Genomic DNA, 13,813 nt, shown 5'->3' on the forward strand with positions numbered 1-13,813 from the left:
GGGATGGTGTTCTTCGGCTTACTGCAAGCATCCCCCTTTTCCTTCAAACATAACGATGGTCATTATGGCCAAACAGTTCTATTTTGATTCATCATACCAGGGGACATTTCTCCAAAAGTCGATCTTTGTCCCCATGTGCAGTTGCAAACCATAGTCTGGCTTTTATGGTCGTTTTGGAGCAGTGGCTTCTTCCTTTGCCATTGAGCGGTCTTTCAGGTTATGTCGATTTATAGGATTTGTTTTACTGTGGATATAGATGCTTTTTTGTACCTGTTTCCTCCAGCATCTTCACAATGTCCTTTGCTGTTGTTCTGGGATTGATTCGCCTTTTACTTTCAAAGTCGTTCATCTCTAGAGAGAAAGACCGTCTCCTTCCTGAGTGGTATGACGACTGCATGGTCCCATGGTTTTTATACTTGCGTACTATTGTTTGCAAGATGAACGTGGTACCTTCAGGCGTTTGGAAATTGCTCCCAAGGATGAATCTGACTTGTGGAGGTCACAATTTTTTTCTGAGGTCTTGGCTGATTTCTTTTGATTTTCTCCCATGATGTCAAGCAAAGCGGCACTGAGTTTGAAGGTAGGCCTTGACATACATCCACAGGGTACACCCCAATTGACTCAAATTATGTCAATTAGCCTATCAGAAGCTTCTAAAGCATCTGTCTGCTGTACCAGGAAGTGTTGCTTGATCAATGTGATTGTTTCCCTTGTGGTTTTATAGCTCATGTACTTTGCAAGTTATTTCCAATACATCCTGTTATTTTCTGTGCAAAGACAATATTATGTGTCTGCAGTCACACAGCTTGCTCTAAGGACTGTGGTGAAAGCCCACTGGGTAAAAACTGGTTGAATCAACATTGTTTCCACGTCATAATTCTTTATTTTTTATTTTTTAAAGTATTGTGATGACATTGAATCAAAGTGGAAAACTGTTTAGATTTGTAAAAGTCATCAACCTCTCAGGGAATTTCATTTTTCCCCCAAAACTTAACCTTAATCCAATGACATGGTGACATTTCACGTTGAATTCATGTTAGTTGACAACTCAACCAAATGCAAATTAAAACTAGATGTTGAACTTGACGCCTGTGCCCAGTTGGAGAGGTGTGTGTGTGTGTGTGTGTGTGTGTGTGTGTGTGTTCCCATGTCTCTGAAGGTTTGTTGTGGTCCAGCTGGTTATGTGTATAGCATCTGTAAGCCTACTGTTTGTGTGGATGTTTAGGAGGTATTTAATGGATTCGTGTATTCTCTCCATCAGGGGTGAAGCTGTAGAAGAATAACTGAAGAGAGAGAGAGATGCCTCCTCCCCCACCACCCCCTCTGCCCCTCCCCCCACCCCCAACCTTCGCTGTGGTAAGCACGCCAAAGACGCCCTAGTTATATTTGGAACTACTGATATGAGTTAACATGACGATGGAAAATTTCATTCAGTTTAGATGTAATCTTAGATGAAGACAGCATCACCTTCTGTCAGATAACCTCTCATCCCCCTCCTGTCAGATAACCTCTCATCCCCCTCCTGTCAGATAACCTCTCATCCCCCTCCTGTCAGATAACCTCTCAGCCACCTCCTGTCAGATAACCTCTCAGCCACCTCCTGTCAGATAACCTCTCAGCCACCTCCTGTCAGATAACCTCTCAGCCACCTCCTGTCAGATAACCTCTCAGCCACCTCCTGTCAGATAACCTCTCAGCCACCTCCTGTCAGATAACCTCTCAGCCACCTTCTGTCAGATAACCTCTCATCCCCCTCCTGTCAGATAACCTCTCATCCCCCTTCTGTCATGAGTGATTGAAGGAAATTTCTTAGGTCAGTGCAGTTTTGACCTTGTTCAATAGCGCCACCTTGTGGTAGTGACAGGAAGCGTTTCCAGCATGGCAATGTGATTGTGCAAGTTGTCGTCCTAGGTAATACTATATAATTTCCTATATTACTTAACTGGCTTCTTTGTTTGTGTTTTATGTTGTCAACATTCATCAGGCAAATACACAGAAGCCATCACTCAGCAAGAATGAAGCACAAGGAAGAAACGCCTTACTGTCTGATATCGGAAAGGACTCGCCTGAAGAAGGCACGTGACCAATGACAGGAGTCAACCTATCATTGACAGTGAGTAAAGGGTTCTCTGATGCTGTGCATCCTCAAGGTTTTACTCAGAATGTACTCATCCTCAGTCTAACCATTAGAAATATGGAAGCTACTTGAAACCTACAAAGGCCTTCTGCAGATAATTAGATTTCAAAAGCTATGGTCTTGTGCGGAGGAAAAGAGATTGAATACCTTTCTTCCACAGAACCCAAAGGTGGAGGTGGTGAGGAGGTGGAGGAGGTGGAGGAGGGGGAGGAGGAGGAAGGAGGTGGCGGAGGAGGAAGGACCAGTACTAGGAGGTCTCTTTGCAGGAGGTATGCCCAAGCTTCGGTCCTCAGGAGGAACAGTAAACGGTAATAATCCATGTGTATAATAAGAGGCTACAATGTACTGGATAAGAGCGTCTGCTAAATGACTTAAATGTAAATGTAAATGTGCTGCAGCAGCCTCAAGGCTGTGTACTGCAGCAGCCTCTAGAGGCTACAGTGTACTGCAGCAGCCCTCGAGGTTACAATGTACTGCAGCAGCCTCTAGAGGGCTACAATGTACTGCAGCAGCCTGTAGGGAAGGATACAATGTACTGCAGCAACCTGTAGAGGTTGTATTAATGTGGTTAGTAAAGCGTGTTTGAGATAAGCCATGATAACTATCTAGAACAAGTGCAATGTGTTTGCTATATGTAAACTGTAGTGCGCCACCTTGTTCTACGAGGAGGTCCTCAAGACAAGTCAATTACAGGTCTGTCAGAGTTGACCAAAGTGCCAAGGTTTATTACATAACAAAAACAATAATACAATGCATGACCCCAGAGACACACTGGCTCTGAGGGGATCGGCAGGGGTCCCCCTCCCACAAAAAAAAGTAACTCAGTCCAACTTTAAACGTACTGTTGAAAGTTGTAATCGTGGAATGCACAATTTCAAAAATGAGGTAGTGCATCATCAGTTGCTCTCGTCATCTTAGTGTTGCAGACCTTAGGGAGTGAGGTTCCCCAGTGCTGGGACCAGTGAAAGAGTTTGGGAACCCCTGGTATAGAAGACATACATTATGGATAGATGGCAGCAGGGCAAGAAGTAATGCCAAGACTTGCATGTAAACACTTTACATTAACTATATTCACACTCTTTGTAAGATAACACTGGTGACTAAACACTCTTTGTAGATGATAACACTGGTGACTAAACACTCTTTGTAAGATGACACTGGTGACTAAACACTCTTTGTAAGATGATGACACTGGTGACTAAACACTCTTTGTCAGATGATAACACACTGACTAAACACTCTTTGTAAGATGATAACACACTGGTGACTAAACACTCTTTGTAAGATGATAACACACTGGTGACTAAACACTCTTTGTCAGATGATAACACACTGGTGACTAAACACTCTTTGTCAGATGATAACACACTAGTGACTAAACACTCTTTGTAAGATGATAACACACTGGTGACTAAACACTCTGTCAGATGATAACACACTGACTAAACACTCTTTGTCAGATGATAACACACTGGTGACTAAACACTCTTTGTCAGATGATAACACACTGGTGACTAAACACTCTTTGTCAGATGATAACACTGGTGATATTAGCATGCGAAAACACGCATGACTTGCCTTTGCTCTCTAACCGAATAGTTCCCTTCTAAAACCAGCCTGCCCCGGAGAACTCTGCAGAAAGGGCGGCGGAACATATAAACAAGCATATAACAAAGAATATTAAACTAGTCCGCTTGCTAGGGGCAATCACAAATCTTTTTTAATTTTAATTTTATTTTAATAGACAAGTCAGTTAAGAACAAAATTCTTATTTTTGGCCTGTTCCTAGGCCGTCATTGAAAAATACAGATTTTTAACTGACTTGCCTAGTAAAATAAAATTAAAATTAAAAAGATTTGGGTTAACTGCCTGTTCAGGGGCAGATTCGAACTTGCAACCTTTCGGTTACTAGTCCAACGCTCTAACCACTAGGCTACCCTGCCGCCCCAATAGCAGCTCATTTGCGGACGAGACAAACCAAAAAAACAACCTAATAAGGGACACAAAATTCTTTGAAAAATATAAACAATAATTATAACCCTGGCTCCTTGATAAAATGTCAATATTAAAACTTCAAATATTTTATTAAATACACAACATTAGTAAAAAAAGACACCATTCATATTACATAGTTAAAAGCGTATACGTTTCATAGATCCTGTGCTGTACCCTGTTCCCACACAACCGGCTTCCAAGCCGCCCCCAACAGTGTTGAAGACGTTACTGCAATACAAATCATAGCTGTCATTTACTTGAGTAAGCGGTAAAACCATTTACAGAAAAATAAACAAAAGTTGCTGACCAAACGTTTTGACAACTTGCCACAAGCACAGGCCACGCGCGTCGTCCATGGCAGAAACACTGGCTCGCTAATCGAGGTTGCGGCTCGCTAACCTATACCCCAATTCTCCCCTGGTCTCACAGTCACACCAGCCACTAGGTGACACGGGCTACATATATTTCTGTAATGCATAGAGAGCACTAGTTGGTTGGTTGTTTTAACCATAGCCCCATGTAAGACAAAATGATGGTAGACAAAGTGTGTGATGTTTGAAACCCTTATGCTTCCACAGGGAGGCCCTAGGCCCCCCATGGTACCTCCAGGAGGCCGTTCCTCAGGCCCCCAGACCGTTTAGTGGTGGGGGCCCCTCCGCTGGCCCTCCACGGTTCTCAGGGCCCCAGCCTTTCCCGGAGCAGCGCCCCCGACCTCCCCAGGGGACGGGCAGGCCCCGCGACCAGGGACCCCTGGCGGACCCCTCCCCCAATCCCCAACACCCCACGGCCCAACCAGAACTTCCAGAGCCGAGGGACCCCGCCTGTTCAGGAGGAGCCCGGATACCCAGCTCAGCCCCGGCACCTCCACCACCCAACCTCGCAGGCAGACACCAAGGCTTGCCCCTCCCCTGGCCCTATAGGGGCCCCGTCTGGGCCAAACCCTCCTTTGGGGCCCCTCCGGTTCCCAGTAGTGGACGTCCCCCTCTACCCCCAGCCCCCCACCCTGGCAGACCCTCAGAGGACCCCTGGCCCCCACCCCCACCTCTGGGGGCCACCGGTCCTCCATATCCAGAGATGGACCCCCACCGCCACCATCTTTCAACTCCAAGCCCCCAGCTCGTCTTCCTCTCGGCCCTCCATCGGCGGTGGTGGAGCTCCCCTCTCCCTCCTTGCAGACCGGGTCCTCCACTGTTGCCCCCAGCCTGCGGGAGGAGATGAACACACCCCCAGACTACCACAGAGGAACATTTCACTCAACTCGCCGGCGCCGCCACCTGGCGGTCAGGACCACTGCCACCCCCACCCAGTGAGAGGCGCCCCTCTGGGTAAAAACCCCCAGGACGGACAGGTAAGGATGCTGCTTCCTTCAGCCTCCCTTCAGGTCATATAATGATGACTACTGTCTCTTTTTGGGTTAGCTTAGACACTAGAATCATAGTTAACCTTTCTGTGGTCAGTTTGGTCAGACATCAGGACACCGTGTATGTGTTTTGAGACTGGATGGAATGTAGTTTGTGGCTATGTGGTGACCTATAGCGATGATATGATGTGACCTATAGCGATGATATGATGTGACCTATAGCGATGATATGATGTGACCTATAGAGATGCTATGATGTGACCTATAGCGATGCTATGATGTGACCTATAGCGATGATATGATGTGACCTATAGCGATGATATGATGTGACCTATAGCGATGATATGATGTGACCTATAGCGATGATATGATGTGACCTATAGTGATATGATGTGACCTATAGCGATGATATGATGTGACCTATAGAGATGCTATGATGTGACCTATAGCGATGATATGATGTGGCCTATAGCGATGATATGATGTGACCTATAGCGATGCTGTGATGTGACCTATAGCGATGATGTGATGTGATGTGACCTATAGTGATGCTGTGATGTGACCTATAGCGATGCTATGATGTGACCTATAGCGATGCTATGATGTGACCTATAGCGATGCTATTATATAGAACTAGTGTTGTATTGAACTCTGTGGTGTAACCTCTTCTCCCCCAGGCCCGCTCCCACCCCCTCCCTCCTCAGGTCCACGTGGAGGCAGTATAAGGTCATCTCCAGTCCCCTCACCTCCTAACCGCCCGGGAGCAGAGCCCCCCCGTGGGGGACAACGGCCCCCGCTCCCACCAGACCGACCGGGAATAGGAGGCCCTCCTCCCCCCACCTCCCCCCATGGGCAACGGCTTCCAGAACTCCCATCAACACGTTGGTGAGTGTAACGGAAGGAATTCATATGATGAGACCTTACTCCCTGGTGTGCCCTTAGCTCCCATTGCTAATGACTTGGCTTCAGCTCAGTGGGCTAACAGTTTTGTGGAGCAGAGAAGACCCGGGTTTGAACCCATATAGGTCTTTAATTGACCTAGCTGAGAGTTGTGTTTCTCTCTCTGTCAGATGAGTGGGAGGCTCGGTTCCAGTTCCACCCTGTCTCAGACCTCCCTGTCCCAGAGCCTTACGTGTCCTGTCAGAAGACCTACCCCAGCAAGTTGTCCAAGACTGACGGCAGAGGTAGGAACCAAGGGCTTTCCTCCCAGACCTGGGTCAAATACTTTGAAATTTTTGCGCTGTGCTTTAAAAATAGCAAGGCTAAATCAAGTGTTTTCTATATGTATTGATTTGTCCCAAATCTGTTTCCTCCTGAAAGTTTCCAGCCTGCCTTCAGAGTATCTTCCTGTCCTTGACAGCCTGCTTGACATGTCCACTTTATGTTCTTCTTCTTTCCTGTCCAGGTTCAGATAAAAAGTCCAGGGTGCCCCGCCACTACCCCCTATCCCCAGGTGAAGCACTCGTTTTTGGGATGTCTCCTCCTCCCTCCCCTCACATCCATTCCCTTCCCTCCATTCCCTCCTCTCCCCTCCCTCCCTCGCTTCCTCCCTCCCTTCCCTCTCCCTCCCTTCTCCTCTCCCTCCCTTCCTCTCCTCTCCCCCGCCCCTTCTTCCCCCTCCTCCTCTCCTCTCCTCCCTCCTCCCCCCCCCTCCTCTCCCTCAGAGTACATGGATGTAAGTATGTCACCTCCACTGCCTCTGTCCGTGAGGCTTATAGCACCTCATGGAAGGACCATATTTGCAGTGGGACTCACGCAACCATGTGTTTCTGCCTGGAGTTGAGAAAATATTCTCATTTAACGAACAGCACTCCAAACCAACCAAAGTCGCAACAGAGGCTCGTTTTATAGGCTATGCATTTGGTTTTGCTCCACTATGTAGTGTTGAAACTGTATACTTTTGTTATCATTTTTCACTTTGCCTTTTTTTTTTTTTCAATTCCGGATTGTTATGAAGGATCTTTGAGATTTAAGGGAAACAGTCTGTTTCCGGATGCTGTGCCTGTCTTCGCCAAAGAGCAACCGAACTATAGCATATCAGTTACAATATTCTAACCATCAAAGGGTACTTCTCCATACAGTTCATGTGCAGTTCACAGCATGCCTTGTCTTTGTTTTTACACGGGAGAGACAAAATGGACGCTTGTGTGTTACAGTATGCCTTGATTGAACGTTTTCTTTATGCCTTGAAAAGAAAAAAGGTCACTCATGACAGTTGTTAGTTTAATTTTGTATGATTTGAGTTGTTGGGAAGGACTATTTGTTTTTATTTTCTAAGTTATCTATTTGACTATACAGTTACAGTATTATCTTCTGCTTCTGTACTACAGCTCTGGGACGTCTCCGCTACTTGATATTAACATCAAGCTTGTCTCAGAACCACTTGCAGAGTGACAATCTAATATTTGACCTATGAAAGTAAATCATTAAAATGTATTAAAATGTTACATACATGATCCTGAAGTTATGATATGAATGAGCTTGCTCATAGTCTATGCAAGTGTTTAATGTATGCAAGGAGGATATGAATATCAATCAAAATATGCTGGCTATATGCTGATGTGTGAGAGAAAAGTGCTATGTTTGGCCTCAGTGTTTTCTCTGTTCTGTATAGACGATAATATGCATTTCTGAATAGAGAATGGGGGGGGAATGGCAGGAGCATGTGTGTTTGACCAAGACAATCGGCTGCACTGGGACGTAGTCTCTTCCCACAGAGGCAGTGTCTCAGATACAACTTGCATTGGAGACTACCAGTCAGACCAAACAGCCAGAAACATCCAGCAGAAATGGAACGTTTTAAAAAAGAGGACCATTAAAGTTGTGTGTTAGTTCCTCGTCGGGTGACAGACATAATGACTGGCGTTCCTTATGGGGACGTTTCTCTCTGTCTTCTTTCAGAATGTATTCTGTTTCTTGTTCCCTAGTTATCTCTGTTAACCCAGAAGTCAAATATAGCGGAGTTGGGTCAGCTACACGCAGAAACTGCCCACGGGAGATTAGTTCCCTATGACATTTACAATGGTACTGCAGAGTGCTTTATGCACTTTGGCTTCAAGGGAACTTTGATATATATATATATTTTTTGATGCATTCAACTGCTTTTGTTTCTGCGTTTTTGAGTGTATTTTCTTCCTGATGCTTTTCAATGTAGAACAAAGCAAACTATTTCCAAATAGATTTTCTAAATAAAGCAAATAAAGTTGGAGTTGAGACTTCTTGTGTTCTCGTACAATATAAAAGGAAGTTAGTTGCTTCACTAACACTCTCAAACTACACTATTTTAGAATCTAATCCATTTTTCTTAGGGGGATATGCAGCGAGTGGAGTATTCTGGGTTTGTATCTATTTTAAAGGTGTCGAGTCTTAACTAATTCGTTGATTTATTGACCTAAATGTATTGATTTATTGACAGGTCTTAACTCACATTATACAGACCTCTTGAGAGACCCTTACCAACGGCAGAGTGCGGTCGCTTTCCCACCCAATCAAAGCCGAGTATAGCTCCTCGAAACAACACACTTTGGCGACAATTGGTTGGCTGGCTTGTCACTCATAATTTAATAATAATTTAGGGCGTTGATGAACAATGGCACGAAAGGCCACAAATGAGAATTGTTAGTGCTATCAGGGATCCTTGGGACATAACCTTTACTCGAACATTAAGGTTAACCCTTACCATTTTACATGTCAACTTCAATTGGGGCAACAGGATCCCGAATAGCTTTACGCCAAATGATAATAGCATGCGTTTGTACTACCGTTAGCTAGCTGTCAACAGCAGTAGATAGGAAGAGTTAGACTAACGTTTTATATAGCTACATTTTTATTTAAAAATAAGACAATCGCATGTTAAATATGCAATATCTCGTTACCAGATGTGCAAGGTATGACGCTTTTATATTGTTGTATTTTCGCAATATGTTTTTAGCACGCGAGCTAACTAACGTTAGATGTAACTTACTATCAACGAATAGCATGCTAACTTTAGCTAGCTACAGTACCTAGCGCCAAAACCAATAATTGGCATCGTTTAAGACATCACGAGTTACACGTATAAAAGGTTAACTTTGTCAATCCTCACATGCTGAAATCCCCATGACTAGTTTTGAAAGCAGTTTCAATGCACAGTTGGGTGTAGGCTATAATGCAATATCTGTGGTATGCATGTCATCAGCACTCCTCGTAAATAGCTTTGTTTTGGTTCTTTTTGACAACAAATTCTCCCTCTCCTGTATAGGGTATTGGTAGGGCCAGGAGTTTTTCCTAGACTTGTCACTTGGTCAGGAAACGCTATTGGTCCTTGGTATTACATATGTTTTTCTGACAACCAAAAAAGTGTATGACTTATCCTACTACAACTCGCCGATTATTATTGTTTCAACAAGGGCATTGCGGATGTATTAGCCTGAACTGATGCCCAGCGTGACTGTTCTGTACTCCGATATCGAAAATATTCCCATCGGTGAAGTAATTTAGTGCTCCTACAACCACAAAACAACCATGAATACCTACGTAGCCATCCATGGCAAGAACATATCCCACAATCCCCTCTCCTCCACCCAAGCCATGTCTATCGACAAGCTCTTCCCGGCTCTCCTGGAGTGTTTTGGGATCATCCTGTGTGGATACATCGCCGGTAGGACAGACATAATCACCTCCTGTCAAACTAAAGGATTAGGGAACTTTGTGTCTAAATTCGCCCTCCCGGCGCTGCTCTTCAAGAACATGGTTCTGTTGGACTTTAATAACGTGATCTGGTCGTTCCTGTGGAGTATCCTGATAGCCAAGGTGTCGGTGTTCGTCCTGGTGTGTGTTCTGACGCTAGCCGTGGCCAGTCCGGAGAGCAGGTACAGCAAGGCAGGACTCTACTCCATCTTCGCTACGCAGAGCAACGACTTCGCCCTGGGGTATCCCATTGGTGAGGATAGTTGTCTTTTGGAATGTGATCGTAGTACAATAGGGCGTGTTGATTTTCCTTTGGAAAGTTCAACGTCTTTCTCAAAACAGTCCCAGCCGTTCCACACACACATTCTGAAAGTAATCAGACCCCTTGACTTTTCCCACGTTGTTACTTTACAGCCTCATTCTAAAATTGATTACATAGTTTTTTCCGTCATCAATCTACACACAATACCCCATAATGACAAAGCAAAAACAGGTTTAGACATTTTTGCACATTTTATTTAATTTAAAAAAAAAATATATATATATATCACATTTCCATAAGTATTCAGACTCTTTACTCAGTTCTTTGTTGAAGCACCTTTGGCAGTGATTACAGCCTCGAGTCTTCTTGGGTCTCATGCTACAAGCTTGGCATACCTGTATTTGGGGAGATTCTCCCATTCTTCTCTGCAGATCCTCTCTAGCTCTGTCAGGTTGGATGGGGAGCATCGCAGCTCAGCTATTTTCTGGTCTCTCCAGACATGTTTGATCGATCGGGTTCAAGTCCGGCTCTGGCTTGGCCACTCAAGGACACTCAGAGACTTTTCCCTAAGCCACACCTGCGTTGTCTTGGCTGTGTGCTTAGGGTCGTTGTCCTGTTGGAAGGGGAACCTTCGCCCCAGTCTGAGGTCATGAGTGCTTTGGAACAGGTTTTCATTAAGGATCTCTCTGTGCTTTGCTCCGTTCATCTTTCCCTCGATCCTGACTAGTCTCCCAGTCCCCGCTGCTGAAAAACATCCCCACTACATGATGCTGCCACCACCATGCTTCACTATAGGGATGGTGCCAGGTTTCTTTCAGACGTGATGCTTGGTTTTTGCTCTGACATGCACTGTCAACTGGGACCTTTATATAGTCAGGTGTGTGCCTTTCCAAGTTGTAGAAACCGCTCAAAGATGATCAATGGAAACAGGATGCACCTGAGCTCAATTTACAATCTCATAGCAAAGGGTCTGAATACTTATGGAAATAAGTTATTTCTGTTTTTTTAATACATTTGCAAACACTTCTCAAAACCTCTTTTCGCTTTGTCATTATGGCGTATTGTGTGTAGCTTGATGAGGAAAACATTTTAATTTAATCAATTTCAGAATAAGGCTGTAACGTAACAAAATGTGGAAAATGTGAAGGGGTCTGAATACTTTCTGAATGCAATGTATTTGTTGGAACATCTGGGAGTCCTGAGGAGTGGTTTGGAAACCATACAATAACATCTGCCACCCCCGTCCCTGCAGTGGATGCCCTGTACAGGAACACATATCCAGAGTACCTGCAGTACATCTACCTGGTGGCTCCTGTCTCCCTGATGTTCCTCAATCCCATAGGATTTGCCTTCTGTGAGGTCCAGAAAGTGGAAGGACCACCCAGAGAGACAGCAGGGCAAGTTGCAGATCGTCAGAGTGGTGCTGCTGCAGGTCATTTCATCTTGCTTTCTTCTGTGATCAATAGTTTTTCTTTGTTTTGCAAATGACATTAAATGGTGCTTTATTCTTTATTGGACTTGGAACATATTTAACATTCAATACAAGTAGTAAATACGCAGGATTTTGTAACAAATAAATTAGAGTGAAAGGATCTGTGTATCTGTTAGCTAGCTGTGATAAGAATAGAAAAACATCTTAATATCACAGTGAATAATAAAGGCTAGAAAACATGGTGTCAGGGTGTCTTAGGGGTTGGGTTGAACATGGTGTCAGGGTGTCTTAGGGGGTTGGGTTAAACATGGTGTCAGGGTGTGTCTTAGGGGGTTGGGTTAAAACATGGTGTCAGGGTGTCTTAGGGGGTTGGGTTAAAACATGGTGTCAGGGTGTCTTAGGGGGTTGGGTTAAAACATGGTGTCAGGGTGTCTTAGGGGGTTGGGTTAAAACATGCTGTCAGGGTGTGTCTTAGGGGGTTAAAACATGGTGTCAGGGTGTGTCTTAGGGGGTTGGGTTAACATGGTGTCAGGGTGTCTTAGGGGGTTGGGTTAAAACATGGTGTCAGGGTGTGTCTTAGGGGGTTGGGTTAACATGGTGTCAGGGTGTCTTAGGGGTTGGGTTAACATGGTGTCAGGGTGTCTTAGGGGGTTGGGTTAACATGGTGTCAGGGTGTGTCTTAGGGGGTTGGGTTAAAACATGGTGTCAGGGTGTCTTAGGGGTTGGGTTAAACATGGTGTCAGGGTGTCTTAGGGGGTTGGGTTAACATGGTGTCAGGGTGTGTCTTAGGGGGTTGAGTTAAAACATGGTGTCGGGGTGTGTCTTAGAGGGTTGGGTTAAAACATGGTGTCAGGGTGTCTTAGGGGTTGGGTTAACATGGTGTCAGGGTGTGTCTTAGGGGGTTGAGTTAAAAGATGGTGTCAGGGTGTCTTAGGGGGTTGGGTTAAAACATGGTGTCAGGGTGTGTCTTCGGGGGTTAAAACATGGTGTCAGGGTGTGTCTTAGGGGGTTGGGTTAAATCAGGGTGTCTTAGGGGGTTGGGTTAACATGGTGTCAGGGTGTGTCTTAGGGGGTTAAAACATGGTGTCAGGGTGTGTCTTAGGAGGTTGGGTTAAATCATGGTGTCAGGGTGTATTAGGGGGTTGGGTTAAAACATGGTGTCAGGGTGTCTTAGGGGGTCTGGGTTAAACATGGTGTCAGGGTGTCTTAGGGGGTCTGGGTTAACATGGTGTCAGGGTGTCTTAGGGGGTTGGGTTAAAACAGGGTGTCTTAGGGGGTTGGGTTAACATGGTGTCAGGGTGTGTCTTAGGGGGTTGGGTTAACATGGTGTCAGGGTGTGTCTTAGGGGGTTAAAACATGGTGTCAGGGTGTCTTAGGGGGTTCGGTCAACGGTGATAAGACATTTTTGTGGACTGTAAGGAAAGTGGACAGTAAAGTGTTCTTCTATACGGTGGTGGCTGGTGGACATTGTGTCCCACTTTTAATCAAATCTATTTTATAGGTACTGAAGAACCCGATAGTGTTCATGGTGGTGGTCGGGATCGTGTCCCACTTTGCCCTGGGCCAGAGGATCCCTGCTGTGATGGAGGAGTTTGTGGATGGCCTGGCCAACTCCTTCGGAGGAGCAGCTCTCTTCTACCTGGGACTATCTATGGTGGGACAGGTGACGAAACTCACCAGGTCTACTGGAGTAGCCCTTATCCTGCTCATCACTGCCAAACTGTGAGTTACAGAAATGTCAAGAACTGACATTCCTTCAAGTCGTTATCAATCTATCCTGTAGGAATGGATGGATAGGGTGCTGACAATAGGGTACTGTCCTGTCCTAGTGGTACTCTACTGTCCTAGTGGTACTGTCCTGTCCTAGTGGTACTGTACTGTCCTAGTGGTGTGGTACTGTCCTAGTGGTGTGGTACTGTCCTGTCCTAGTGGTGTGGTACTGTCCTAGTGGTACTGTCC

General features: G+C 45.3%; 1 protein-coding gene and 1 pseudogene across 1 annotated transcript; both read left to right on the forward strand.

Moving 5' to 3' along the window:
* Positions 1-1,299: 1,299 nt before the first annotated feature.
* On the forward strand, positions 1,300-7,020 carry LOC135529236 (WAS/WASL-interacting protein family member 1-like; annotated as a pseudogene).
* A 2,055-nt stretch (positions 7,021-9,075) lies between these two features.
* On the forward strand, positions 9,076-13,576 carry LOC135529237 (lysosomal cholesterol signaling protein-like; the record flags this gene model as incomplete). The annotated part of the gene is made up of 3 exons (XM_064958081.1): positions 9,076-10,413; positions 11,675-11,854; positions 13,356-13,576. Coding segments are annotated over exons 1-3 (819 nt in total), but the record flags the coding sequence as incomplete, so codon positions are not given.
* Between the last annotated feature and the right edge of the window lie 237 nt (positions 13,577-13,813).

Source organism: Oncorhynchus masou, unplaced genomic scaffold, assembly GCF_036934945.1.
Source record: "Oncorhynchus masou masou isolate Uvic2021 unplaced genomic scaffold, UVic_Omas_1.1 unplaced_scaffold_1125, whole genome shotgun sequence".
NCBI classification, from domain to species: Eukaryota; Metazoa; Chordata; class Actinopteri; order Salmoniformes; family Salmonidae; genus Oncorhynchus; species Oncorhynchus masou.